Raw genomic sequence first — 25,634 nt, 5'->3', positions numbered from 1 at the left:
TAAATACTGTTTTCTGGCATTGAAAATAAAAAATAAAATACGGAGTCATGCCTGTTGGGATCAGGGATCATGCTCTTTGGGATCAGGGATGCAAACTAGTGAATCTGGTAGAGAAAGCAGACCAAGTCCTCTGCTTATCAGCAGATGAAGTCCACAGGACAGCGTCTACTCTGCCTGAAGAATGACCTCTGCTGGGGACAGCAATTATTTTCCAAGTCTCATCCACTGTGGATTCTGATATAGCCGCTGCAGAGCCTCCACTAGCCCCAACACAGTTTTTTTWAAATTTTTTATTTTATTTTATTTTTTTTAAGTACAAGAGCCTGCCTGGATTAAGAACTGCTCCTTTTCATTTTCTGTGTGCTGCTTCCATGCAGTTTTCAATACAACTAAAGCAAAGGGCAATGTGGAGGCACATATTTATAGATGTAGCATACAATATCCATACGCTCCGRGGTGGCCAGAATAAGTAGGCTAACACCAAGCTACACTAACTCCATCAGGAAAGACCCTGCAGCTCAATGTACCCTTCCTTGTGCCAAATGCACCCTGGCCCATGGGTTCTCCCAGTGCAGCTGGTCCAAGCCAGAGAGCAGCTTCTTGCTTGTGGAGCAGGCCCAGTACCGCTGGCCCATTGGCCCCACAACCAGTGGCTAAGGGGCTTGGGCACCACCAGGGCTGCAGCCCCAAGTTGCAGCCCCAGAGGAGCTGATAACAGCAAGATGTTCACAGAGAGCCAGATCACTTCCTTGTGTCGGAGTAACTAATGAGCGGGAAATTACAGCTCTCCGGTCTGTCATCGGGATGATGGAATGGGGATTTTTTTTAAAGCCAGATACAGGTTTTAAATTATGGAAATAGAGAGAAGATGGCTTTTCATAGAATAACGCTGACACAGAGACAGTGTGTGCCCACAGCCCAAGCCCAAGTTCCTCAGGGAAAACAGAGCAATTATTTTGTTGCTATCAAGGAGATACCAGGGTGTTTTCTTCCAGTTTCTAGGAYTCTAATGTAATAACAGGAGTTAGTAGCAGCAAGGCATGTGAGTCATGATGTGGTGGATGTGCCAACACACTGGTCTAATTGGAGGCCTCTGCAGCGGAGGCAGAGCAGGCTGTCTCTGGAGGTTCGGCTACAGCTTGGCTCTCTGGACAAGGTGGCTGGGAGGAAGAGCGCGGTGCTGCAGGGAGGAGGAAGGCAGGGACCTCTGCATGGACCAGCMCTGCAGCACAGCTCGGGCGCACCACAGAGGGCTCCATGTTGAGTAATYCTGCTCTCCAGCAGGATTCATTTGGAAGAGCTGCAACGTGTCCGATACCATCGCAGGGCCAGAACCTCCCGCCTGGCGCAGAGCTACTGCAGGGAGGGACCTCGGTGGCCTTCTCTAACCGCCAAGCAGAGACCACAAACCACCACACGGGCAGTTCAGTGGGTGTCCTGGGCGGCAGAGGCAATGCTGGAAGGCCAAAGGGAGCATTTTAGAGTGGAAAAGCGAAATCAGGGTGCAGCATTTACTTACCAGAGGGCTCTCTCCTCTCTGTAGGGGTCCACTTGTATCAGTAAAGCCTGGCATTTTCCCTTAATGGAAGGGATGCTCGAGGAACCTCCAGCAAGACCTTTACACCCTTGGGCAGAAGAGGCAGCCCACAGTGGCTCCCTCTGTCCCCACGCTGCCTCTGTCTGCTCCCAGGGCCACRGCGTGATGAGCCACACACACTTCTCACCGCAGACTTCATGCCTCTGGTGAGCTGTCAGCCAGAGCCTGTGTGCTCTGCCCAGCTGGTGGCAAGCTGCTGGAGTGCTTGGATTCATTTCCATCCCTTGCCTTATTGCTAAGAGCTCCTGGGATGCCAGTTTCTTGGATTTACATCCCTGGAAGGAAAGGCTGCCCATTTTGCAAGGGTTGTCCCACACTGCTGCACCTCAGAGCTCATGCTCAGGATAGCTTTRCTTACCTTGGAAATTAAGAGGGCCCTGCAAAGCGCTTTCCAAGGGAATCAGAGTCCTGAGTGATCACCCTTGAAGTGGCCCAAGAGAAAATCCTCTAAGAGGAGAAAGTCCTTGTGCCAAGGGCCACGGAGGGAGAAGCCAAGAGAGGCGGTCAGATCTCAGATCTCTCCCCATCAAGCTGCTCGCCCTTGGCCCCTGTAGCAGCACTAGCCTGCATGCAGCCAGGAGAAAGCTTAGGAAGAAAACAAGGGGCAGGGAGTTGTGCTTCCCAGACAGCCAAGTCCGCAGCACCTGAACTTGATTTACAGCCTAGGGCAGAGCTGTCCCCACAGCCACCACYACGGCACTGTCCTCTGCAGCCAACACCAACAGATTTAGCCTTGCTGTAACAACAGCCTGAGGCCGGGAGTCCAGCTTTTCTTCCAGCACTTACCATTAATCATCTTCAGTGTACTCACGCAGAAAAATGAAATTGGTGCTTTCCTTCCAGCTTGCTTGATAGAGCTTCCTCCTAGCAGTCCTTGTTACGTGTTGCTCCAGCGGGCCAGAGCTCACCATCAGCCGGGAGGTTTCCTGTGAAGGCCTGGCTTAACACTACATGGTGTTAGCAGGGCTACAGAGCACGCTCTTTCTGTGCCTTTCTGAAAATACAGGCACAACCTGGACAGTATTTCACTCTTCTAGTCCGCTACCCAGATGAAAGCAAGTCACTTGTTGCACTTGCAGGGCCCCACACATCAAAGCATGCATTAGTCCTGTTACCAATGGTAGATTAGATCAACACAGCTACATTTACCAACAGAAAGTCTTGAAAAATAGATTTTTTTTAAACTCATTTGATCCCTGTTACACAGGTTATAATCAGTTATTTGAGCACTCCAATTACCCCATTGCAGTTCAGTAACACTAATTACATTACAGCTTTCAGCAATGGAAGTTTCCAAGCAATCCTCCTCATTAGCCAGGCTCCTACCATTGATACAGCAGCAGGTTTTAAATTTCTTCTCTTCACATTTGTCAAGTTGGTTCCAATTTGTTCCTAATTAGGGCTTAGCTCCTCCACTGTTTCTTAAAGCCATTCTCGCTGCTCCAGTTAGCATCCAGCCAAGATGATTAGCACCCCCTCACACTAAGACCCAGCATATTCCCTTTACCTCATTTTGTAGCCTACCATCCCACAGAACCAAGACCTTTAAAATCACATCAGTTATACAATAGCTAATGCATTACCTCTTATATTTTCTCCTCTGTCATTTCCATGATTTGCAAACTGAACATCTGGATTTTCATATTTTTCAGCCTCTCAGATCCTTCTTGCTCAGCACATACATTCTATTTCTGTGATATTGGCTACCAAAAAGGTGAGACTTTAGACCCATATATTTAAAATAAGCATAAGGGAATTACACTTTATAAAAAGCTTTAAGTCCCCAGCCTTTCTCCTACTAAGTACCCTGCTACTAATAATACATCCTACTAGGTGGCTGCTCTATTTTTAAGTCTTTTTAAGACACCAGAATGCTTTTCAGTGATCGACTTTAATTTCAACAGCCACAGCCACCTGTAGCTTTTTGCACATGGCTTTTCTCTCCTGCACTGACCCTTTTGCTAAGCAGGCATTTCTTGCTCCCATAGGAAAGGCTGCCCCTGCAGAATAAAACTGAGGCCCTGCTACCATGGAGGAGCTAATGATGGTCAAACCAGTTCCACCATGTGTGTTTGGGAAGTGCTATTCCTGGACAGAGTAAGGAAGAGAGGCAGAGCTAAATAGTCTCCATTTGGTGGGAAACGGCAGCATCAGAGAAGCAAACTCGATGGGTATTCAGGTGTCTCCTATGTGTAATTAAGCCTATATCTGGGAGAGGACTAAGCTGCTTTTAAAACACGCTTAGCTCTTAGATGCCTGATGTCAGAAGCATAATTTAAACCCASTGTCAGGATCCTTGACTCCCTGTATAGGTATTGGACTAAGCAGGAGCTACTGAAGCCAGCTGAGAACCGCTGACCTGATGTTGACAGACGATACTGGTCTCAGCCACGGTGGTAGATTTGACTTGTGCTCAGAGCTGTCCTCGAGTCCAAAGGGGAGCTTAAGTGCACAGAAGTACAGCAGCTCCCTCAGGGAGAGTCCCTTGCTCCACAGCAGGGTGGACCTGGTGACCATGGTGGGACAGGTTTGGTTCTGGCCGAGCCTCCTGCCCAGTGGGGTGGACCTGGTGTCCATAGTGGGTCAGGTTTGGTTCTGGCCAAGCCTGCAGCCCAGCAGGATGGACTCAGTGGCTGTGGTGGGTCAGGTTTGGTTCTGGCTGAGCCTCCTGCCCAGTGGGGTGGACCTGGTGTCCATAGTGGGTCAGGTTTGGTTCTGGCCAGGCCTGCAGCCCAGCGGCTCTGTCCCTGCTGCCTGGCCTCGCCAGACACCCCCTTCCCCTGGGTCGGCCTCCAAACAGCAATTCCGCGTGTCCCAGCCTGTCGCCCTCTCTCCTCAGCAGCCCGGGGGTCTCCTGCGGCCCAAACGCAACCCGCCTGCTCCGTGCACTGTGAGAACCCTGCATCCAGCCCCGGGGGACCGCAGAGCTATTTCCCAGCTCCTCCCGGCGTTTCCCACTGCGCTCGCTGTTACCGCTCCCTTTCTCGAGGCCTCCCCACTCGTCCTCCCGCGGCTCCCACAGATCCCGCCGTCCTGCCCTGCTCCTCAGCGCCGCTGTCCTACACAGGGCACTGTGTCCTCAGCTCCTGCCACCCCCGGGGCACCCTGCTGCCCCTGCTCCCACTGGCTGCTATTCCTACCGTCCACACAACCGCCTCCAGCCTGGCTCACACTGCTCCTTCCTGCTCCTGCTGCTCCTGAGGAAGGCCCTCAGCAAACGGGATCCTTGACCACTTCACACCCCCAACTTCCTCCTTTGGAGACAACAAGTTATTCCCATTTATCCACCTCTCTTTTGCTGTCTTGCCCCTACCTCCGTTTCTGACCTATGCCGACTCTCTTCCTCCCTATCATGGCCTTGGCTTCCCGCTTCCTTCCTTTCCTCCCTCCCTCTTTTCTTTTTCTGTCCATTCCTCAGACCCCRTTTCCCCACATCTTTGCTAGCGAGCAGTTTGAGCTACCTCAGGGATGATTTATATGTAATAAGTATATCTCTCAGTACTATGGATTAATACGTCTGCTTATCTCTTCTCCAGAGATTATTTCTCCKCTTGCAAATTAAATAGTAGGAGGCAGGTCAAAAGCCACAGGAACAATTTATTTTCTAAAGCTCTTATGGGAAGGCAAATGCTCATTTCTGAGTATTTACATAACTGCATAGGTGATTACCAAAACAGCTGGGGCAATGGAGGAGAAGTAAAGCTCTCTTGGTTTGCCCAGGTAGCCTACAGGTACGGCTGAAAACCACGCAGTGCCTGTGCTGCAAGAGCCTGTCCTGCAACCCTGAGACCGCACTGGAATGTTGCAGCGCCCTTGCTCTGCTTTCCATTATTTCAGGACACCGGCAAACACCCGTTTTCCCTGAAAGTGGGTGTCCGTGTCTGTGTGATTCCCCCTCCTCACCCTGGCACGCACCATGGGCCGGGCAGAGCCAGGGGCTTGCTGAGCCCCTGCCCTTCTTGTGAGTCAGGAGCCCTGCAGAAATGAGCCCTGGGATCCGAGCAACACACACCACCACCATCGTCTGTTAAGAAATTTTTATTTGTCCTTTGGATCTGTAATGTAAGCACATAAAATTACAAGTGGAAGAAACATCATGCCACAAAATTGCATAGAATTTTTACAAAAATGTGAATTATGCCTCGGGAACAATCATAGATCAAGAAACCCAAAAATATGTACATGTTAACTGAAGCATCTCACCCTACTCTGAAAGCAAATCATCAAAGACCAATCAATCACAGACACTATTAGTACAATGTACAAGAGCAACACTGATTTCAAAGAAAGGCAAGCAATGATGTCCCTTTAGTTATATTTCAGTGAATGTTCAGCTAGTACATGAGCATTAATTAACATAATTATGAACATGTTAAGTCTAAAATGCCTGGCCTTTATTAGAATTTTTAAAATTCTGTTTATACTGCCAAAAACCAAGCTATTTTCAGTAGTGTAAAGATATCTGAAGTGCACAACCTAGTTTAATATAGACAGCTCTATTCTATACAGCAGAAAGTCCACGATACAGCATTTCCACACATTCAACACGGAACAAGGCAAATACATAAAAGGCACAAGACTTGCACATCATAAAGACCCCTTTTTCATTATCTTACTCTAGTTCAAGTAATACCAATATTAAATGATATCTGTTTCACTGAAATAGTTTGAACGATGCAAGATGTACAGTATTACACAACTACCTTACACCTGCAGAAAGTGGCACTGTACAGATATAAAAAAATGTGAGTACAGTAAATGGTCAAATACAAACGTACTGTAAAATGACTACAGCTGATAGTATACTTAATCCAACCAGTATAGGGTTTTTTTTTAATAATATAAATAAAAGATTAATTGGTATTTGCCCAAGATTCTTTGAAGACTGTGGTGAAGTCCTGGCTCCGCTGAAGTCCATGGGAATGCAGAGCTGAAATTCAAAGGAGCTAAGATTTTACCTAAAAGCCTGCACTGTACAATCATTTCTATAATGTAATCGTCCTCAGTTTTATTGTGAACACTGCTATTAGTATATTCTTTTAATAATTTAGACAATACGTAATTTTTACTTTATAAAATGCAGCATTACATCTTGACCCTCTAAGTTTTCAATGAAAGATTAGTATTGATTTCAAAGTGCAAAATAATGATTTACAGAGGATTCACTTTCTCTAATATTAGGTGAAAATCAGACTTTTGAATTTGCGATTACTAATTTCATCATCGTAAATCTGAAGTTTAATCCAAAAGATGATCTCCAAACAATGTGCAATTTTTCCTTCTTTCTGCTCTAAGTTTCAAAAAGAAACATCAAAATACTGCTTGTTTTCCAAGATTCGAACTTATATATACACACGCAGTTACCTAACTGAAAACTTAAGCTCGATCTGTATTTTATTGCTTAAATTTAAATAAAACGAGTTTGTCAAAGTACTAAAATCCTGAGGGAAAGGAAGCAAAGTAACTTAAATGTTACGATGTGTTAGAATGCCTGGCTATGTAACTGGTTTCYTTCTCTGTTTGCTTTTTAATATAAAGTAAGGCCCCGATCTTACAAACATGCACGTGAACAGTATCACCCAGAGGAGCAACTCTGCGCCCAGGGGTACCCTGTGTGTGGAGAAATCAGCTAGGGATCAAGCCTATCTACGCAAATCTATCTATTTKGAGCTAATTTATCATCTACCCTACGATGCCTTCTCCCTGCACTACTGAGGGAAAGGTCTTGAGCACTATACAAAGCCTTGGGTGCAAATGAGAATCCACCTCTAACATTCCATAATTCCTATTTCTGTTAATACAGGATGCCAGAGAATAACATTTCTTTACCTTTCCAAATATCTTGACTTTGACAGAGTCTCTCTGTTTTTCTATATAAATTTCTGGAAATGTGCTGTTACTTCTCTCATGCAAGTCATACAGTACATTAAGTCTGATTGTTCTTATTTTACGAAGTCGGCTAAATGGGTTAATATACATTTTAAATAACAGTGATCAGGTTTTTATATTTCGCTTTTAAACTTCAGACCTTAGTCAAACTGAACCTCAGTCTTGAAAATAATGGAAGATTCTGTTAAATTTCAAATACTGTAGTCCTAAACATTTTTATAATCCTATCAAATTCAGTAAGCTTAAAATATGATACTTAAAATCAATACTTTTGAGTCTGCAAAATATATATCAAATTTATATTCTAAAACTATATTGATTTACAACACTAACACCACAAAAAGAATTTCATGATGCAATGATTACTTTATAGCAGTATAGCCCAGATGTTAGCTTTCATAGAGGTTCTCTAGTCACGTATCCCTGAAACTTTTCATCTGGCCAAGAGACCATGCTGACTTCAAATAGAAACATGCCGTGCGTGTATATAAATGTGTGTGTGGGCACACATATTTATGTATATTTATATTATATACAAACATATATGCACTCACACCGTGGAACAAGCACAAACATACACAGACACAAGTCCTACACCAAGTTCTTCTCTCCGTTTTCCTCTTGTCTCCACAGTTCCAAGTATTTTCAGCAGCAAATAAATTTCTTTCCCCATGATAAACATAATATTGAGAGCGCAAGCCACCGGTGCTTGCAAAGCTAAAAGGGATTAAATGTTTCAGTGCAAACGTAAGAGGGTGGAACAGCTGTCAAGGTGCAGTTATAAAGTAGGAAACAAATATGATTAAGTACTGWTATAATATTCTCTAGGATCTGCATTAGTTTGGAGCACTTTGCACTGGCACTTCAAAAGGAAAATCTGCGCACGTTTGTCTCTGCACAACACACTGGTCTTCATTAAACATTCTTAACAGCGAAGTGAACGTGGCCGGAAAATTACCCATTGAGAACTGGCCAAAAGAGAAACAAGGAGAGGATGGTGAACATGTTAATTTTCCCATTACAACTGTGCGAGCTTTCGCACAATAATGACATGGAGAATGAGAATGAAGACCTTTGCACAAAGCTTTTATAAAACGTTCCTTTTGGGAAACGTGCCCCGGAATACAAATTCCTGCTGCCTTCCAAAGCTCCTGGGCGGCAGCTCCCGTCAGGAGAGCGGAGACGGGCGGCGCGGGAGTGCGGGGCCCCTGCACACCAACGGGTGCTGGGGCAGTTAAAAAGTAGTATCAAACACCTTGTCTGCATTATCTTCTTCCAATTCTTCCTCACTTTGCAGAGGTTTATGGTTTGATTTTCCACTGTCAGATGCCAGGGAAGAAGGGGCAGAACTGTGGTCTCCATCTTCACTGATTTTCCCTTTCATGGCTTCCTGCACAAACTCCAGAATTTCCAAAGGCAGTCTTTTGAATTTGTCTTGATATTCCTGATCAAGTTCAACCTGCAACTACAACAGAACAAACAAGCTGAATTAAACTGTGTCAGATGTGACCAGTGCTCCAGTAAGGGGCAAGGAAAGAAATTAACACCTCATTTTTACACGATTGGAAAATACACTCATTTCTTGGTCATACAAGCACCACACATTCAATATACCTACTAATTACCATGCATTCATTGTGAAGCTGAAAGAAAATGCAGCTATTTGTGCATAAGGCTGTTTGGAGAGTACCATGCTCTGGTACCTAAATCTTTAAAATAAAGGTACATTTATCTGTACTGGTGTCCATAGCCCCACTGGCATTCACAGGATTACTTATTTGAGTGCAGTGAGGAGCATGGATACGCCTTTGAAAGAGCAAGGTCCTAGTTGAAGGTCAGGCTGCAAACCCCGTGTGAATTTTTCACAGCTTAAAATTACAAACATTGCTCTGAGAACAATATAATAACTTCTGCCAAACTTACTGGGTTGGAGAAACCATTAGGAATAATTYGGTTGTCAAAGAGAACCAGAGGGTGGGGGGGGAAAAAAAAGTTAAATTACATTTTTTAGGGCTAGTTCATGGAAAGTTACGTTATCTGATTAATGCAGAATGTGTCTTGGACATTGCTGGGGAAAAAGTGTCATATCATTAGCAGGATGTAATAGGCATGCAGAAAGAAACCTGGCTATCAGTCTTCAGGAAGCTGTGGGCCTTTCCCAGTATTTATTTGGATAGCCTTTGTTTTCAGTGCCCATATTAGGACTAYGTGAGCCATTATTTAAAAACATTAATGTTTTTAAATGAAGGTTCAGCTGAAGACAAAGCTAATTTTTTCACCATGAGCAAATCTGATCGTGGCAGGAAGAAGGGCAGTGAGTTCCAAGCACTGCTGGCTCTCCACCCTCCCACCCRTCTTGAGAAGAGGGAGTCGGATTCTGCTAACTGTAGCTGCAGCAGTTTTGCAATAGTTTATTATGTGATTATATTTTGTACTGGATTGTATTTTTTCAGGGATATATAAAGAAAACCATAAATTCTGATTCTTCAGCTCTGAGTCTACCTAACCAAGTTTCATGTCTCCTCCATCCCCACTACAACTCTCACCAGGTAATACTCATCTCCATTCAAACTTTAGCACCTATACTACCCTTATCAYCTGTGACCTGTCCACAGTATGTGGACTACACCTCCCTCTCAAGCCCTTCCAGCCCTGTTCCCCATCCYGCTGTCCTGCTTTTCATCCTGCATCTCTGCCTTCTCCTCTTCTCCTGATGTGCAAAGCAATGTCCCTAGCTCACCTGGTCTAGTTCTACATTCCTTAAGTAGACAAACTTGGCAGTTCTTCCTCCTCAAGATCTGGCCTTTTCCTTTCGTTTCTTCTGCAAAAGCTCATTTCCAGGGTGGACTCTTGCAATCTTCCTTCTGTCCCAGCCCCTATTGCCCACCTCTGTGCTGGCAAACACAACGAGTCTGAGCCATAAATGGTGTTATTATATATAGCTTAGCTCTAAAGCCTACATTCAATCAATCGTTAGACAGTCACCACCTTAACCACCCTTCTTTTACAGTGAACTCTCYTCTTCTGAACTCTCCCATTTTCTGCCCCCATGTCTAGGTACAAGTTCTAGGAGGGATCCTCTTTTCTTGCCCATTTTGGTAGCACCTCCACCAGGAGGTTTAATACCAGAGACAAACAGTGTCGCTGCACGGTTGGCAGGAAGCACCCACAAGAAGATGCTCATCACCATTCATCGCCCAGTCCACTGCCAAGGTCCCTGCTACCCAAAGGCCCCTTGCAACGCCTGGTAGCTGCCCCAAACAAACAGCTGCTACTAGTAACTGGTTCCCATTACCGCGTCCCGCTGCCCAAGGGCACCTGCAGTGCCCTGGGCTGCCCGCGGCAGTGGTGCCGGGACACGTCCCGCCAAAGGAGATGCTCGGCCCAGCTCCCCCAGCACGGGCAGCTCTGCACAGAGGGTTGTTTCAGGCCCAGGAGGCAYGGGAATGGCTCTGGGGCCTTGGGAGGAACAGCTTCCCATAAGGGCATGAATGTCTTTACACAGCAGGGTGACGGGATGAGGCGGGAGCAAATGGCTGCCATGTTTCTGTACCTCACCAGGACACATGAAAATAGTGAACTTGTAAATTTGGGGCATCTTGGGAAGAAGAAGGATGTAAATCTAAATGCCAGAGAAGATCTCCTGGACCTCAATATCCTTTAGAACCCAGATTTGCTTAATTCGGGTTGCTATATCTAATATTCAGCTTTTACAGCACCTCCAGTAGTGGGATTATCCAGTAGATAATCACCCCAAAGTCAAGTGTTTAACAGAGATTTCACGGCCACCTCTCCCTCCTTAGAGACAGCCTGTGTAGGTGAGACCTCTAATCCCAGAGGGCTGAGGAGCAGACACTACCCATGGCAGCGCGGCCGCCCAAGGCACCCAAACCCTCCTCATCATCGCGGCTGCATTCCCTGTGAAACCACCACCAAGTTAAAGGTCTAAGGGCCACTTCGGAGGCCACTTGCTTCAAGGCAGCTGATTCATCAAAAAACCACAAACAAAAAACCCCATTTTTTTCTTTTAAAAAGTCTGGTTGTCCCCCTGCTACAAAGGGCTGCCAAGTTTTGGAGGCTTTATGGGGATGTTGCTGCTGATTCACTGGTAAACGGCGGCACTGTGGTTAGCAGAGCAGGCACACGCAGCTTCTGCTTCACTTTTATTCCCCCTTGCATTTTAAACTCAGCAAAAATGCTGTTTATGACTGAAATAAATCAGTTCCTCTGAGCTTATCCCTTTGTCCTTTGAATAGCACCTTTGCTTCCGTGCTGAAGAAGAGCCTTCTTCCTCCAGCCTTACGATTTTCTGCCGAAGCCCCAGACCCCCACCCCTAGTACTGATGGCAGCATTACTCCCTAATGGAAAAAAMCAAGCATCGCTGACTGGATGGCAGGGAAGCAGGGCCTCCTCCTGCCACCTCTCCCACACAGGAGCAAACAACACACAGGGAACAACAGAGCCGCCCACTCTTGAGGAAAGGCCAAGCGCTTCCAYGTTTCACAGCACATGCCGGGCCCAAACTGGAGAAAAATAACAACAAAAAACACACAAAATAACAACAACCCCCACGCTACRTGTTAGAATCAACACAGCATTGCAAAGCTTTGACCGGAAAGCAGAATTCACAGAACCAAATCTGCCGAAAGCCAAGCGAGGYTCAGAGATGCTAAAGGCTGCCCTTGCAGAGGGGCTGTGAGGTATTTCTGGTAGCTTGTGCACTAGAGCAGGAAGCAAAGGCCATTCAAACCTCTCTGCCCCACCAGCATCTCCACTAGACTCAGGCCTTGTCGTTAGTTTGCTACAGGCTTGAGTTGCGGCCTATCCCAAACCCCCCATCCCGATTCCTCCGCTAGCGGAGACTAGAGCTACTGAGCTAAGTCACCTACACTTGCTTTTAGGTGCTTGGAGACAGAGGAGGAGGGAAAATGAGAAGGATAATTAGAAGGGCTGATCATTATCTGGACACCGTTGTTCCCATCACCACACAACAACCTTCTTCCTTCTTCTATCTCATTATCCGTCTTATCATCCTTTTAATACCTGAAGAAATTACTGATTCATGTCACCTCCCTATTAACACTCTCAAATCATTCTCCTTTAGTATCCTAGAATGGCTGGAAACAGTATTTCTTGTTCACGTAAATCACATTTCCATATATTTTACTTAAAAACAATAAGTTAACACTTTAAAATGTGCAGCCACCATCCCATGTTTGCAATGGAGTCCCTTAGAGACACAAGATAAATTGCATTTGTCACACTTAAAAGCGATAGCCAGAAGCTTTTGCTTTTGAATGTATGACTCTGTCTACCCTTAATTTCTTACCTAGCAGCAGCAGTTAGAAAACATCACCTGAGCACTGTATCAGCTTTACAAAAAGATTATTTATTATTTATTATTCATTATTCATTATTCATTATTCATTATTCATTATTCACTATTTATTATTTATTATTGCCAGATTATTACAGATGAAAACACACAGGGCTTTAAATGATTAAGCCTGTACTTCAACTCACAGATAAGACATAACAGAGGCCCGGGGGGAGCGTAAGTGCCCAGCTGATTGAGTCACACTTTCTTTTAAGCCAAAGGGATCTTCAGCATCTGTGGTTACAGCCACTTCCCAAAAGGGGCCATCACTTGAAGAAAGGTGTGAGCAACACCCCCTTGAATGTGGGAGATGGAAATCAGGGTCATTCAGCTTAAAACAAGTCAAATGCATGAATGGAAACATGACGTTTTAAAAACTATTTAAACCTAGCTGTCGTTATTGAACTTACCAAAATAGCATAACATAGCATTAAAATAGGGAACACAGCAGTAAAAACAGTTAACTGTGATCAATAAGGAATCACGGGAGTAAAAACTGTGGTTTCAGACTATTCTGATCAAGCCCCTGTAGACCTCGGCATACTTGTAATGAACTTCTAATGAACTTCTGTTTCCACCAAAAATAAAACGATCACATGAAAAACTCAACATGCTGCCAACACAAGCTACCAGGAACTTCAGTTCACATTGAGTATTCTGCTTTAAAAAAAAAAAAAGAAAAAGGAAAAAAAGAGAAGAAAAGGAGAAAAATCAGCTKGCTGTGTGCATTAAAACAACTAGTAGTCTAAACTGTGACCCAAACTGTCTCCAATGAGTAAGCTTCTGGTCATAGAGACCAAAGCAGATCCCAAATCTGCTGTTATAGGATCACCTACACAAACCTTTCAAACAGAGCAATTTTAGAGAGGTATCAATGGGCTTATGGTGTTGCCAGAGCACAGCGGAGGGCTGTTGCCCCTGCTGTACAGTCAGCATCAGCAGCTCCCTGATGACAACAGGCGGACACACAAAAGGTAGATGTGCCCAACCTCCATGCCGACCTGCTCCCCTTCGCCTTTCCAGCCTGATGGAAAGGGAAGAGGTGGGGAAAAAACACATCCAAGGCACTGGTGCCACAGTGACGCCTTTGTGGCTGTTAATGTGGACATGGATGGTGCCTTCTGGGGTACCCTAGCAGAGGCGTTTAGGAAGCTGGAATGAGATTTCAAGCTTTCTCCTTCTGCCTTGCCCATCCAGCTAGTGATGCCGAATGCCTGGTCCACACTGTGATGTGACCTCATGACACTGGTGTCCTGGTATCTCCCTATGATCAGGAGGGCCCAAAGCAGAGGCAAAGATGGCCCAATTCCACACAGGGACTCACTCCATCTCACACCTCCTTTTAGAAAATCTGAATATTTTTTCAGCTCAAAATAACTGAAAAAGCATCTAAAGAATTCATTTTCAAGTAATGTTTGGAATTCATTTTCTCAAAATGTTTTGAGAAAGTTGTGTCTCAACTACAACTGGTCAAATATTTTGATGAAAAAAATCTCAAAAAAACTTAATTTTTATTGAATCAAAACTCTTCATTAAGGTGATACCTGTTTTGATTAAGTTTTTCCAATGAAAAATATTCAGAAAGACTTTCAAAAATATCTTTCAATACTGCTTACAATTTTTCTATAAAGCCAATTTTGAGCTTTGCATTTCATTTAAAAATTCATCTTTTTTGCATTATTCATAAATAGTTTCCCATATCACAGCCTTTCTTGCTCTTACTGAAAAATAATCAAAATATTCTGTCTCCACAATCATAGTAAAAACGCACTCTGAGGACTGAAGTTTAGTGTCTCCATCAGTATCTGACATTTCTGACAAGAAAGCCTTTATTCTCAAGCGTGTGAAAAGCTTTTCACAATTTTTGAGCTCTGAATCCAAATGTGAACTATTTGTAACTTATGTTAATYCACCCTGAAAGAGGAGAGAGCAAAACATGGCATTTTTAGTAATGTCAAAAAATGACATTCTTTAGATCTATTCACCTGTTGTCACTTGATGCAAATTTCTATCCATAATTACTGCAACACCACCAGCATGCAGTCTAATATTTAATTACATATAACTACTGCTTGTTCTTTGTTTTATTGATGATAAAACGCGACTGTATTAATTTGGCACAATTTGAATTGATTTTTTTTTTTTTTTAAACAAGAGATAGTGACTGGTCACTACATGATTTATAACCAAAGGGGACTGCAAGCTCAACAGGATTTAAAACAATCTAGCTGTTTCTGCTCAGCAAAGCTCCCATTTTCTTTTTCACATATAACTGGAACTGTTTATTTTCTTGCCACGAGCAGCACAGATGATTTGCTGATCAGTGAAAGGATCCTGCAGCAGGAACACTGGTCTGAGATTATGGCCCTTGCCTCACTCCTCCCCCGTGTCTCTAAAWCTGTGCAAACTCCACAAACTTATTTTTCTTCCTCTAAATGTTTGACCTAAAAGATGCCTTTATGCCTAAAGATAATTTTGAATAGARGATTTGGGCCTTTTATGACTGCATCAGACAACAAATACGCATAATGTCAGCGACCTCAATTTAGCTTCCAAAATAGCACGGACAGGACTCCCAGATTAAGGGTACAGAGAGCAAGCAAGCTGCTGTTCTGCTGCTTTTCATTTTCAGAGCTTACTTAATTAGACAGTCGTTCTGGAGGGATGCAGCATTAAAAGATATACGAGTAGCAAGAATTGTTAAAAGCAGATGGAGGCTCAATAACAGGGAGAGTGAAATTGAGGACCAGAGCTCAGGGACCAAGTGATTTATAGGCAGCAATTTTCCTTTATTGGAAACAGGAGGAGTTTCTTATTAAGGCCTGTGCTATTCCCTCCACTAAGCAGATTTCTGCTGGGAAGGCAGAGGAGGAAGGAGCGAGTCCCACTGCAGCACACAGAGCATGGATGGAGGCACATGGTGGGTGTCCAGAGGTGACATTGGTGGCTGAAGCACCCCAAGAACAACCTCTGCAGACCCCTCTGCAATGTGCAACTGGGCAGAGGGCCCCAAAAAAGCATGTGGGAAAGGTGGCTCCTTTGGAAGCCGCTTATCCAGGGAAAACAAGGGGGAAAACAAGGACTGGAAGGAGTGTGGAAGCACGTTGTGAAAGCAGAGTCCACATCCCTGAGCGTGCAGGGCTCATTAGAGTGAACCGAAGAGGTGAAGGATTTTGCTGCAAGCCAGTGCATAAAGGAGTGTGCCATTGCATTAATGTTTGGGCTTAACATCGCTACCCAAGGACAATACAGAAAGCATGAAAAGAGACTGTTCAGGCAGAAGAGGTTTTAATCTCAAAAGATGCGGGAGTGGGGAATTGTTAAAGGAAATCTAAGGGCACTGGTAACAAAAGTGGCAGTGGGAACATGCTTTATGCCAGCTACGTGACAGATGGTGCAGAAATGGCTTTACATTGACCAMAAAGCTTCCTATAATGATTACTCTCTTCAGACAAGGACATCCTTGTCTCAGTGGATGCTACGTTTAAAAAATGATGGTTAAGTCGCAAACAAACAGTACAAAAGCACTTATCATCATCATCCTCCTCCACAGCAAGGACAGCAGGATGGGAGAACTGCCTGTCAGGTCCTGTCCTCCCCCTRCCACAGTGGGATTTTGTCACGTGAAACCATAACCTCCAAAAACAGTCTTCCAATAGTAGCTCCAGATGTCCCCTAAATGAGACATGGCCAAGCCACAGCTCTTCTGAACTGTGTGTGCTGAGATGCACCACGGAAGCAAGTAGGCCCTGCTAGACCCTTCTACCTCCCTGAACTCCTCTCACAGACTCCAGACACCGGCACGCTGCTTTTCACACCATAAGACACGGGCGACACCGACTCCAGCACGTCCTGAGCTCCAGCTCCCAGGAACGGCCCCCASGAGGCCTCGCACACCCAGTTAGGCTACTGACAAAACAGTCCAAAGGAGTCCAAAACAGTCCAAAACAGCCAAGGAGTCTAAGAGTTGTACACTGTGTTATCTTACACATACTACCCCTTCGTGTTCCTCTGCCACGTATCTTCCAACTTTGCACCTCTCCCTATTAAAGGTGAGTTGCTGTGTCTTCCCCAATTTGGGCATGCCTTCCCTAATGTACAGCCAGCTCCAAAACGCAGGAGTCCTTTCATATCTGCTGTCCCAAGGCATCAGACTGGAACCTCAGGGCCTTCATCACTCGGTATCTCCCCTTTTATCAACTGCAACCTCAGTTAAACCAAGGGGACCATGATGACAGCCAGGACCTGGGCTCCTACATTCTGACACTCCCATAAAGAAACTTTTATCTTGTTTGTGTTTGGCAAACAGAAACCTTTTCCAAGAGCTAATTAAAAATAAATGTCTGAATGATAAGATGCCTATCAGCAAGTGCCCAGATTATGTGTGTTTTATATATACACACCCCTGAACTGTACCTCTGTTGAGGTACAGAGCCTGAACAGGTGATCTTTCGCTGCAGATAGTTGTCTCATCCTKGAGAATTTCAGATTACTTTAGGGAAATCACTTGCTCTGAATTCTGTGGGGGCAATTTTCCTCACAGTAACTTCGTTTCTTGTTTATTTATTTATTTATTGCAGTACAGCTTATGCTCATGCAAAGCCCTGCTCCTCTGTGCCTTGGAAATTGTGTATTTGGAGTCCTTGYTTTCTCTGATGACTATTTTGTGTAATTGTTTCCTTCTGTGGGTAAGCTGCTTAAGCTGTCAGTGTTTTTTTGATACATCTATAAACATGACCTGTGTATCTCATGATACGTATGAATAAAGATAATTTGAAATGCTATGAATGGGAAAAAAAAACCCTTGCTCCATGAACATGCAACATATTTTAGGGCCAGATTCTGTTGTTTTTCATTATCAGTGCAGTAACTGAGTTAACTTCACAACAAGCAAAAGACAGTCTGCTCTTTTGGTGCAGTATATACAAAAAAACCCACTGAAATCGGGGCTGTTATCAGATCCTGCTCTTAGTTTCCTGGGGTAGATCCAGCATAAATAACTCCAGTGACACAGCTCAAATTGAGGTTCTTAATCAGCCCCTTTTATAAAGTACTGTGCATATTTGGGATACTGCCTTCAAAATGAAGAAAAAACATCACCAGCTTCTAATGATGGTGATTTTTTCATTCCCGTGATGCCTCCAGGGCACCCTGTGAAAAGGCAGCTGACTGTCCAACAGCAGAGGCCTTAGAAGAGCAGTATTACTGTAACTCTTCGCTCAAGGGCCATAATAGTCCCTCAGAAACTCCTTTTAAATGACATCTTGAGGTTACCACAGAAATACTCCAGAAATACTTCAAATCCCACGTGTACCACAGAAAACAAGAATCTCAAAGCTAATGCAATGCTGAGCGGCTGGTTGGGATGTCCCAGAGGTGCAATGGAATCCACACAGCCAGTTACATAACGTGTTTTGCCTAAAAAGTGGTGTTGACCTGCAGATTCTGTGGTTCTGGTTGTTTTTGAAGAGGGAGAGGGAAGTGAAAGCTTCAAGGTGCTCAGGACATGAAGTGCTCAGGAGCTGACAAAGTCTGAAAGAGCTGTGGAGAAACCAGCATCGCAGCCTTTRGGGTCTTTGCGCAAACTCTGAGTACAGTTTAACAGGGTTTTTTTTTTTCCTTCTTGTGTATTCATCCTACTAATAGATAGTGTGTCCTGCATCTCATTCTCAACAGGACATCTCTAGTGGTTCCRGTCAGTATTGCAGAAAATGCTCTCTGARCAGAGATTTCTTCTCATCACGTGAGGGTGACAGAGCACTGGAGCAGGTTGCCCAGAGAGACGKTGGAASCTCCTTCTCTGGAGATGCTCAAACCCACCTGGAGACAACCCTGTGCCACACGCTCCAGGTGACTCTGCCTGGTCAGGGAGGTTCAACTAGATGATCTCCAGGGCTCACAGCCTCAACCTCCGTGATTCTGGGATTGCAATAAAATAAAAAGGCAACAAATAGTCTGTTCTCTACCTCTCTCCAGTGGTACCACTGTGCTACCCAGTGGAAGTGGCAGGGATCCATCCACCCCATGGCTGAGGCTGGCGCCCTCCTTCCACTATGAGACCCTGCTCCACCAGTTGCTACTTGGCCCAAACCCTCGAGCTTGTGCAGAGTGATAAGAGCTCCTAATACACACTGAGGTTTTTGTCTTTTGTCAACACCTCTTGAAGAGAATGTTTCTTAAGGTACCGCTCAGTGCAATTTCTGCGCTATYGATTCATGCCAGGGTACTGCTGGAGTTTTAAATTTAAGTCATCATTAGYTCAAAAATAAAGCACATCAGTAAAGCCTTATACAACACTTTAAAGTTTTTCTTGCACTGACTAGACCTCTCCACATCATAAAGACTCTGCAGCATCAAACTTTGCTGAAAAGTCTGCTTGGAAAATTACTGAGCGCTYCTTCTGCTTATATCCTGTTAAAACTGAATGCTTTTAGACTAGAAAGCAACCACTCACTGAACAGAGATCAAAGGAATAGACTTTTTTCTTGAAAATCTTTTCAAGTAGTTGCTGTTCTGTAATGCCTTGTAACAACAAAGGCTATTCCCAAATATGTACTATCTCACTAACAACATGTATCTAGATTCATTTTTACTATTAGGAGACACGTGCATTGACTCTCCCCAACCAATTTATTCACACGAGACAACTCAGTGACAATTTTCTCACAATAAAACCCTAGTGCAGAAATCTAYTCAGAATGTAAAGCCAAAGTGCCTGAGACACGTACACTAATGAATGCAGTCGAATGTGCATATCCTATTTACATTAGGCAAACACTGGAGAGTATTTCCAGTATTTACAGCAATGACAGTTCCAGCAGTGTTCTTGGCTTTCTTTAGAATTTGGCAGCAGGGAGAACTGAGGTTGTGTAAAGACAAGAACTATAACATTACAAATTATGACTTTCTTTAACGAAGCAACCTGCATTTTTTTTTTCTTGGTGACGTAACCTTTCCTTTATCACACACATCTGCTTCTAAACAATAAAAAGAAAAGCTTCATATGACATATCTGATACATTCTTTTCAAAGAAAATTCCCTGTACCCTATTCAACCACTGCAGAAAYAAATGTAGCTTTTTTCAAGAAGACAAGCAGAGATAATTTGGAGGAATGAATGAATGCTAGCATACTTTTCTTTCTTTAGAAATCTATGTCTTAATCTATTTGGAACATACTTTTAAAAAGAAATGAGAAATGGTTGAAAAATTAGATGTAGATAACCAAGCTATTTACATGCCATTTAATCTTTGAAATTTGACACCACTGGACTAAAACGAGAGAGTTTAAAACTACTCTGACGTCCAGGATTTGAGGCAGATGCTAAGCAAGTAATGCACAGGAATACTGTTCCTCCTTTTTCAGTATTTAGGCCTTTGCCCTTCTAAGAAAACAATGTCATTACAGTGTTCCCAAGAATTAAGAAATTTAAGTCTGAGTTTAACAATGAGAAGAGGCTGGAACTTCATTCAAACTTATCATATGAAGAACAGCAAAATCAAGACGCAAGTGCCAGTGCCACTATGTCTGATGCAGTTCATGGTTGTTCTATGTTCATAGAATACTATTATCCTCACATCTCACTAATTCCATCATTATTTCATCCAACAAGCACTTTTTGACTTGGGAAGCAAAATTAGTATGCAAAACTAGCAGCTCTTAACAACTTTGTAGCTTAATGCAAGAGCCACACTACCCAGAGGTTCTTCTTAATTAAAAATAGCCTGAAGGYTTTTACTTCCCAATACTATAATGAACTTAAAAAGGGAAAAAAAATAAACAAAACAAGACAAACAAAACTTTCCTTGTCTCTGTACTGCTATTTGCTATTACTGGATTTAGAAGCACTATGCAATGGGAGGTTAATGAAGCCATTCTCCTGATTAAGTTAAAGGGATTAATGTTTCAGTTCAGTTTTTTATTTAAACATTTTTTTTGCTTCAAAGGTCACATTAACACTGGCTATGGCAAATTACCCCTCGAGTTTAAATGAACCTTACAGGAAATTTTATTTTGATGATCGTTAGCAAGCATTTCACAACACAACAATTGACATATAAGGTAGTTAAAACACTAGATAAATAACAGCCTGTCCCACTGTTAGAGTAGCTTGAACTCATGCTTGTTTAAAGAGCTCACCCAAAGCTCACTCAAGTCAACAGAAAAGCAGTGATCGACTTCAAAGGGTTTGGGATCTGACAGCACTGGCAAACATGTAAGCACAGACAAAAACCAACCAGGTCAAATGAAGAACCACTTGCACAAAACAGCATCGAGTGCACGCTCCTTTTTGAGTAGAGATCTGCAGCTAATCTGAATCAGAAAGAAAGGGTGCAAATGAGGTAAGCCCAGGTCCTCAAATGCCCTGTTTCAGAGGCCCAGCATTTTCCTTGCCTTAGCATAGGATTTCCTTGCATTTCTAAGGATTTCCTTGCCTTGCCGTAGCAATTAAAGGAAGCTGCAAAGAGAAATCCTGTGCTTGAATGGACTTATTTTCATAAGTTACCAGGAACTTGAGCTCTACTGAAAATCAGATGGGTTTTTCCAATTCAGCTTTATAGGGACAGGTAAGACATCCTCCTTAAATCCTCGGTCCACATTTGGTAATATGATTGTTTCCCACTCAGTTTTTAAGAGACCACTGTGAGGTTTCAGGTGAGAAGTTTAGTCTGTYGAAATGTTTAGGTATCTTCATAGCTGACCATTCATGTCTGAAAATCCACTGCCTATTTTTACAAGTTATGAGCCTTTCAAAAGATCTTGGGAAGTTAATATGGGTCTAAAGTTAACATGAGGCTTTTCTATTGTCTCCAGAAGCTGAACTGATGTCACTTGCATTGAGTTTATGCTTTGGTTTGTGTCTGCACAGTCTTTTCATGCTTATTAATGAAATGCCCAAGTACTCTAAGAATATCGAGCACATGGTTAAAAGGGATGGCAAGCAATGTTATTCTATCCTCACTTTCTGTCAGGTAAATCATGCCACTCTGGATTAAGGTAATCAGCATTTTATGAATATTTTTAGAATTAACCATAACAATGCATATCTCTCCACAAAAATCTTAATGAAAGCAAATCAGAAAGAAAAAAGAAATGCCATTTAACATTAACGGACTGTGGCAATTTGCCACATTAATCTAAATTTTACAGGCTTAGTGTTAGTTTTTAAAGAGAGAATTRTTCTTCCTTAAACTAAACTCAGCTCAGTGACAGATTTAAAAAGAAAACAAAGTGAACTACCCCGCCGTTGTCATACCCTCCTTTCTCTCCTCCGGAAGTTAACTATGAACTGTAGCACTGATTATTTCTCTTACAGTAGCTACCAGAGGTCCCAGCTGAAGTAGAAAGGCAATTCCTTTGGAAAACTGCTCAGGAAAAGAYAATCAAACGCTAGCCAGGATGCACTGCCAGCGCGTGCTCAGAAGGTGCCTAGGAGCTGTGTCTGCTTCCCCCAGACCAGGTTTGAATTCTGCTAATTGCTATTAGTTGGAATCCCTCAACAAAATCACCGTCTAATTAATGTACAGCACTGCCAGGGCTGGTTTTACGACCAGCACAACTCGCCTGAGTTGAAGTGAGTTGGTCTGGGCAAGTATCAGGTCTGGAGGCGATGGAGCTGGTCACTGGTGCAGTTGTTACTGCTTCAGAGGATACCTGAATGACTCTCAAAATCAGTGCCCCAGTTCTTTGAGGAAGAAGTATAAATTTACCATAGCAAAGTAACCACTGGTAGGGAGGTGAACGAACCAGTAAGAACAGACAGTCAAACTTTTAAAGGAATAATTGTGAGGTGGGCATATGCTGCATCCACATTAATCACGTGCTTCACAGCACGTATCCTTGTCCTGCACGAGGATGTGAAATCTTAGAGAACACACATAAAAAACAGGTGTATGCTGCTTTTTCCAACAGCATTGTACAAATGGTTAGCGACTAAATAAAGAATATCTAAAACTAATAAATTACAAAAGCTCCTTTAAGGTGGCAACATCTAAAATGACAGGAATGGACGATAGGCAGAAGGCAATCTGAAAGGAAGGCCTCTCCAGCTCCAGAAAACCTCCACAGGGAGCTGCTCTAATGCAGCTAATACTCCAATAGGTCAATGATTCTGCYTGAAAGAAAGAAGAAATATCTAGACCTATCTTTAAAATCAGGTAAGATCCCTAAATAATTCACATTAGTTTGACAGTAATTCTTGCAGGGGCAAGAATCTGTTCCCTAACCATTTATTATATCTGGCTGTTTGAAAGCAAGCAATGACTTTTGTTTTGTTTTGGGGGTCTTTGCAAAGACAAACAGAAACAGTGGATCTAACTGTATCAGATGTCCACTAGATTAATCCGAATGAAGCCAGTGATACATTACCCCTTCTAGTTAAATACAGACAAAATTACTGTAATAAGTGTTCAGAATCTAATCCTTACCGGATCAATACTTGAGAAACTGTTCCTTTTTTCTCTCCAAGCRGATCTAATGCCTCTAATTATATACAACAGCTTTATCTCCAACTCTTAGATAGTGGGAGCAAGAAAAATGTTAGGCATAATAGTGTTTTGGAGAGGCTGACAGCAGATGAATTTGCTGTTACACATGGAGAATAGAAGAGCATTGAACAAAAAAGAGAACAGTGGTTCTGTTCTATGGTACCATTATATTATCTATTATTCCTTTGAACTTGAGCAAACTTCTACTGACTTTAATATGTGCTGGATTTGGTCCCTGGCCTTTCTCTCATTGAAGGTAACATAACTCATACAAGTCTAGTTCGTCAGAGGGTCAAGCATAAACTGAGGAAGACCTCATGGAAATTCAGCAAGTCTTTTGCTTTATGTCTACTGAGATACATGCCATCAAAATGTACACCATGAAGCCCAGTTTGTTTTTAACTTTATTTCTACGTTTCTCACTATTGACAGCTTCTGTCTTGTAAGACTTTTTGTCTGTGCAAAATGTTATTTTAGAAAAAAATGCAAATAGAGCCAAATCTCTTGGCTCTAGATAAATAAGAAGCATTTTTTAACGCTCTATCACTGTTTTACTACAGTACTTGACATCTTCCAAATGCATTAAAAAGTCCTTGAGAAGTCTTACAACTTTACAGTGTATTCTGTGATGCCAATTCTAATCACAATCTAGTTGAAAATGAGTTTAATGAGCTCTGCAGAATACAGGCCTCTTGTTGTAAGTGATCGAGCTACTTCTGGAAGCAACAGGACACATTAAAAATATTTTCTGCTTGGTTTAAAGTTCTATTTTAAATATGTTCTTTTAAGGATATCAGAGACTAGTCTCGGCCTTTGGGAGCATTTCAAATGATGGTAGGAAAATATCAGAAATGAGTGAGATTTAATTTGCAGAAAGCACTTCTAGAACAATGACATACAAAATAKCACCTTTTACCCACTTCATGTAAATGTTTTTAGAATGGTAGAAACACTTGCAGGCAGTAGATTTAGTAGAGATGAATGTATAAAGTAARTTGCAACTCTATATAACAGTAATAAGATTATTCTGAATTACTTACAGAATTTACACCTAAAAAATTCTTATCCCTTGTTATTTAAACTTTCTCACAGATCAATTAGGTTGAAACAGTAAGTCTTTAGGCTATCCATTAATTGCAGCACGGTAGACACAAGCTGTACTTAACGCTCTGCAATGAAAATTAAACCAAAGCACCAAGCAGTCTTGGCTAACAGAAAAGGTTTCTTCAGCCCTTCAGTTAAAGGAGGAGAGATAACRGGGGCACTGAATTCACATGAGAACAGCTCTCAGTTTACTGTTCTCTGCCTGACACATGTTAATACAGGCTACTGAAGCCACAAGCTGTTACCCACTTGTTTAATTTGAGGTGTTGCATTTGCAGCGCATTCATTTTCTGATCCTACGGTAAAACTGCTCTCAGACAATAACGAACACCAATGATTAAAGCAAAGGAAGGTGAGCAACACTCATAACTCCAAGAATACTGAATTATGAAGGTCCTGACCTGCAGAAGGMAGAGCAGGGGCTGGTTGTACAGAAGCACACGCTATGCAGCAGGAGAAGCTTTTAGTTCTCATCTCCATCACTGCTACGGCTCCAGGCTCTTGAGCAGGGCTCAGGACACCCTTTCCCACTTGCTGTCTATGCAGAATAGATCTCAGGACAGCAGAGGCTCCCTTGCCTGCTCATTTTTTTGCTTCCCTGCTATATTGAAGCTACGAATGGCATCTTTACCGTTACTGCTGTCTCACGCTGGCGAAGGCCAGAGGCTGCATCAGACAGYGGCCGGTGGCTGCCACAGCCATCCCCAGTGCTAGCAAGGCTGGGGAATCATTTTTAAAAACACACCTGTTTAATTCTCCTCTTTTAACCCTCAGGCAACAATGGTTTACATTTCCATGCAAGAAAAAGACATCTCCTCTTTAACACTCAGCCTAGCCACTAGTTGTATCCTGGATACATATATTAACCCTCTGTTACAAAAGATAGGCCACATATTCAAAGTTGTTCTCCCTATATCCACAGATGCTCTCTTCTATATGCATGTTTGTTTTTAAAAAGCCTTTTTTTTTTTTGAAAAAAAGTTTCCTTCTAACATTCATCAAACGGCTATGGTTGGGAAGACAGGATGGACACCGTGTCAATCCGCTTATCRGGTGACTGTATGTCTGTGGATGCATAAGCTCACAAAAATTTGGGGGAAAGCAGGGAGGAATCTGAAAAGGGGATCTGAAATATTTTAAATAAATCAAAATAATGACCTAGCTGGTAGAAACAGGGAT

The 25,634-nt window shown here is 43.1% G+C and overlaps 1 protein-coding gene across 2 annotated transcripts in view; it reads right to left on the bottom strand.

Moving 5' to 3' along the window:
* Nucleotides 1-8,036: 8,036 nt before the first annotated feature.
* The window catches only part of PLCB1 (phospholipase C beta 1), a 145,129-nt gene continuing 127,531 nt past the window's right edge, over nucleotides 8,037-25,634 (bottom strand). Inside the window, exon 29 of one of the 2 annotated variants that reach the window (XM_026052907.1) lies at nucleotides 8,037-8,945. In XM_026052907.1, coding sequence (XP_025908692.1) covers nucleotides 8,721-8,945 — 225 coding nt within the window. In that variant the 3' untranslated portion in view covers nucleotides 8,037-8,720. Of the gene's footprint in view, nucleotides 8,952-25,634 lie in introns of both variants that reach the window. The other variant, XM_026052908.1, reaches the window with a different exon arrangement.

The sequence above is a fragment of the Nothoprocta perdicaria genome, unplaced genomic scaffold, assembly GCF_003342845.1.
Source record: "Nothoprocta perdicaria isolate Ctin4 unplaced genomic scaffold, notPer1 scaffold_93, whole genome shotgun sequence".
Lineage (NCBI taxonomy): Eukaryota > Metazoa > Chordata > Aves > Tinamiformes > Tinamidae > Nothoprocta > Nothoprocta perdicaria.
The sequence above is the reverse complement of the archived record's forward strand: the minus strand, read 5'-3'. Positions and strand labels throughout refer to the sequence as shown.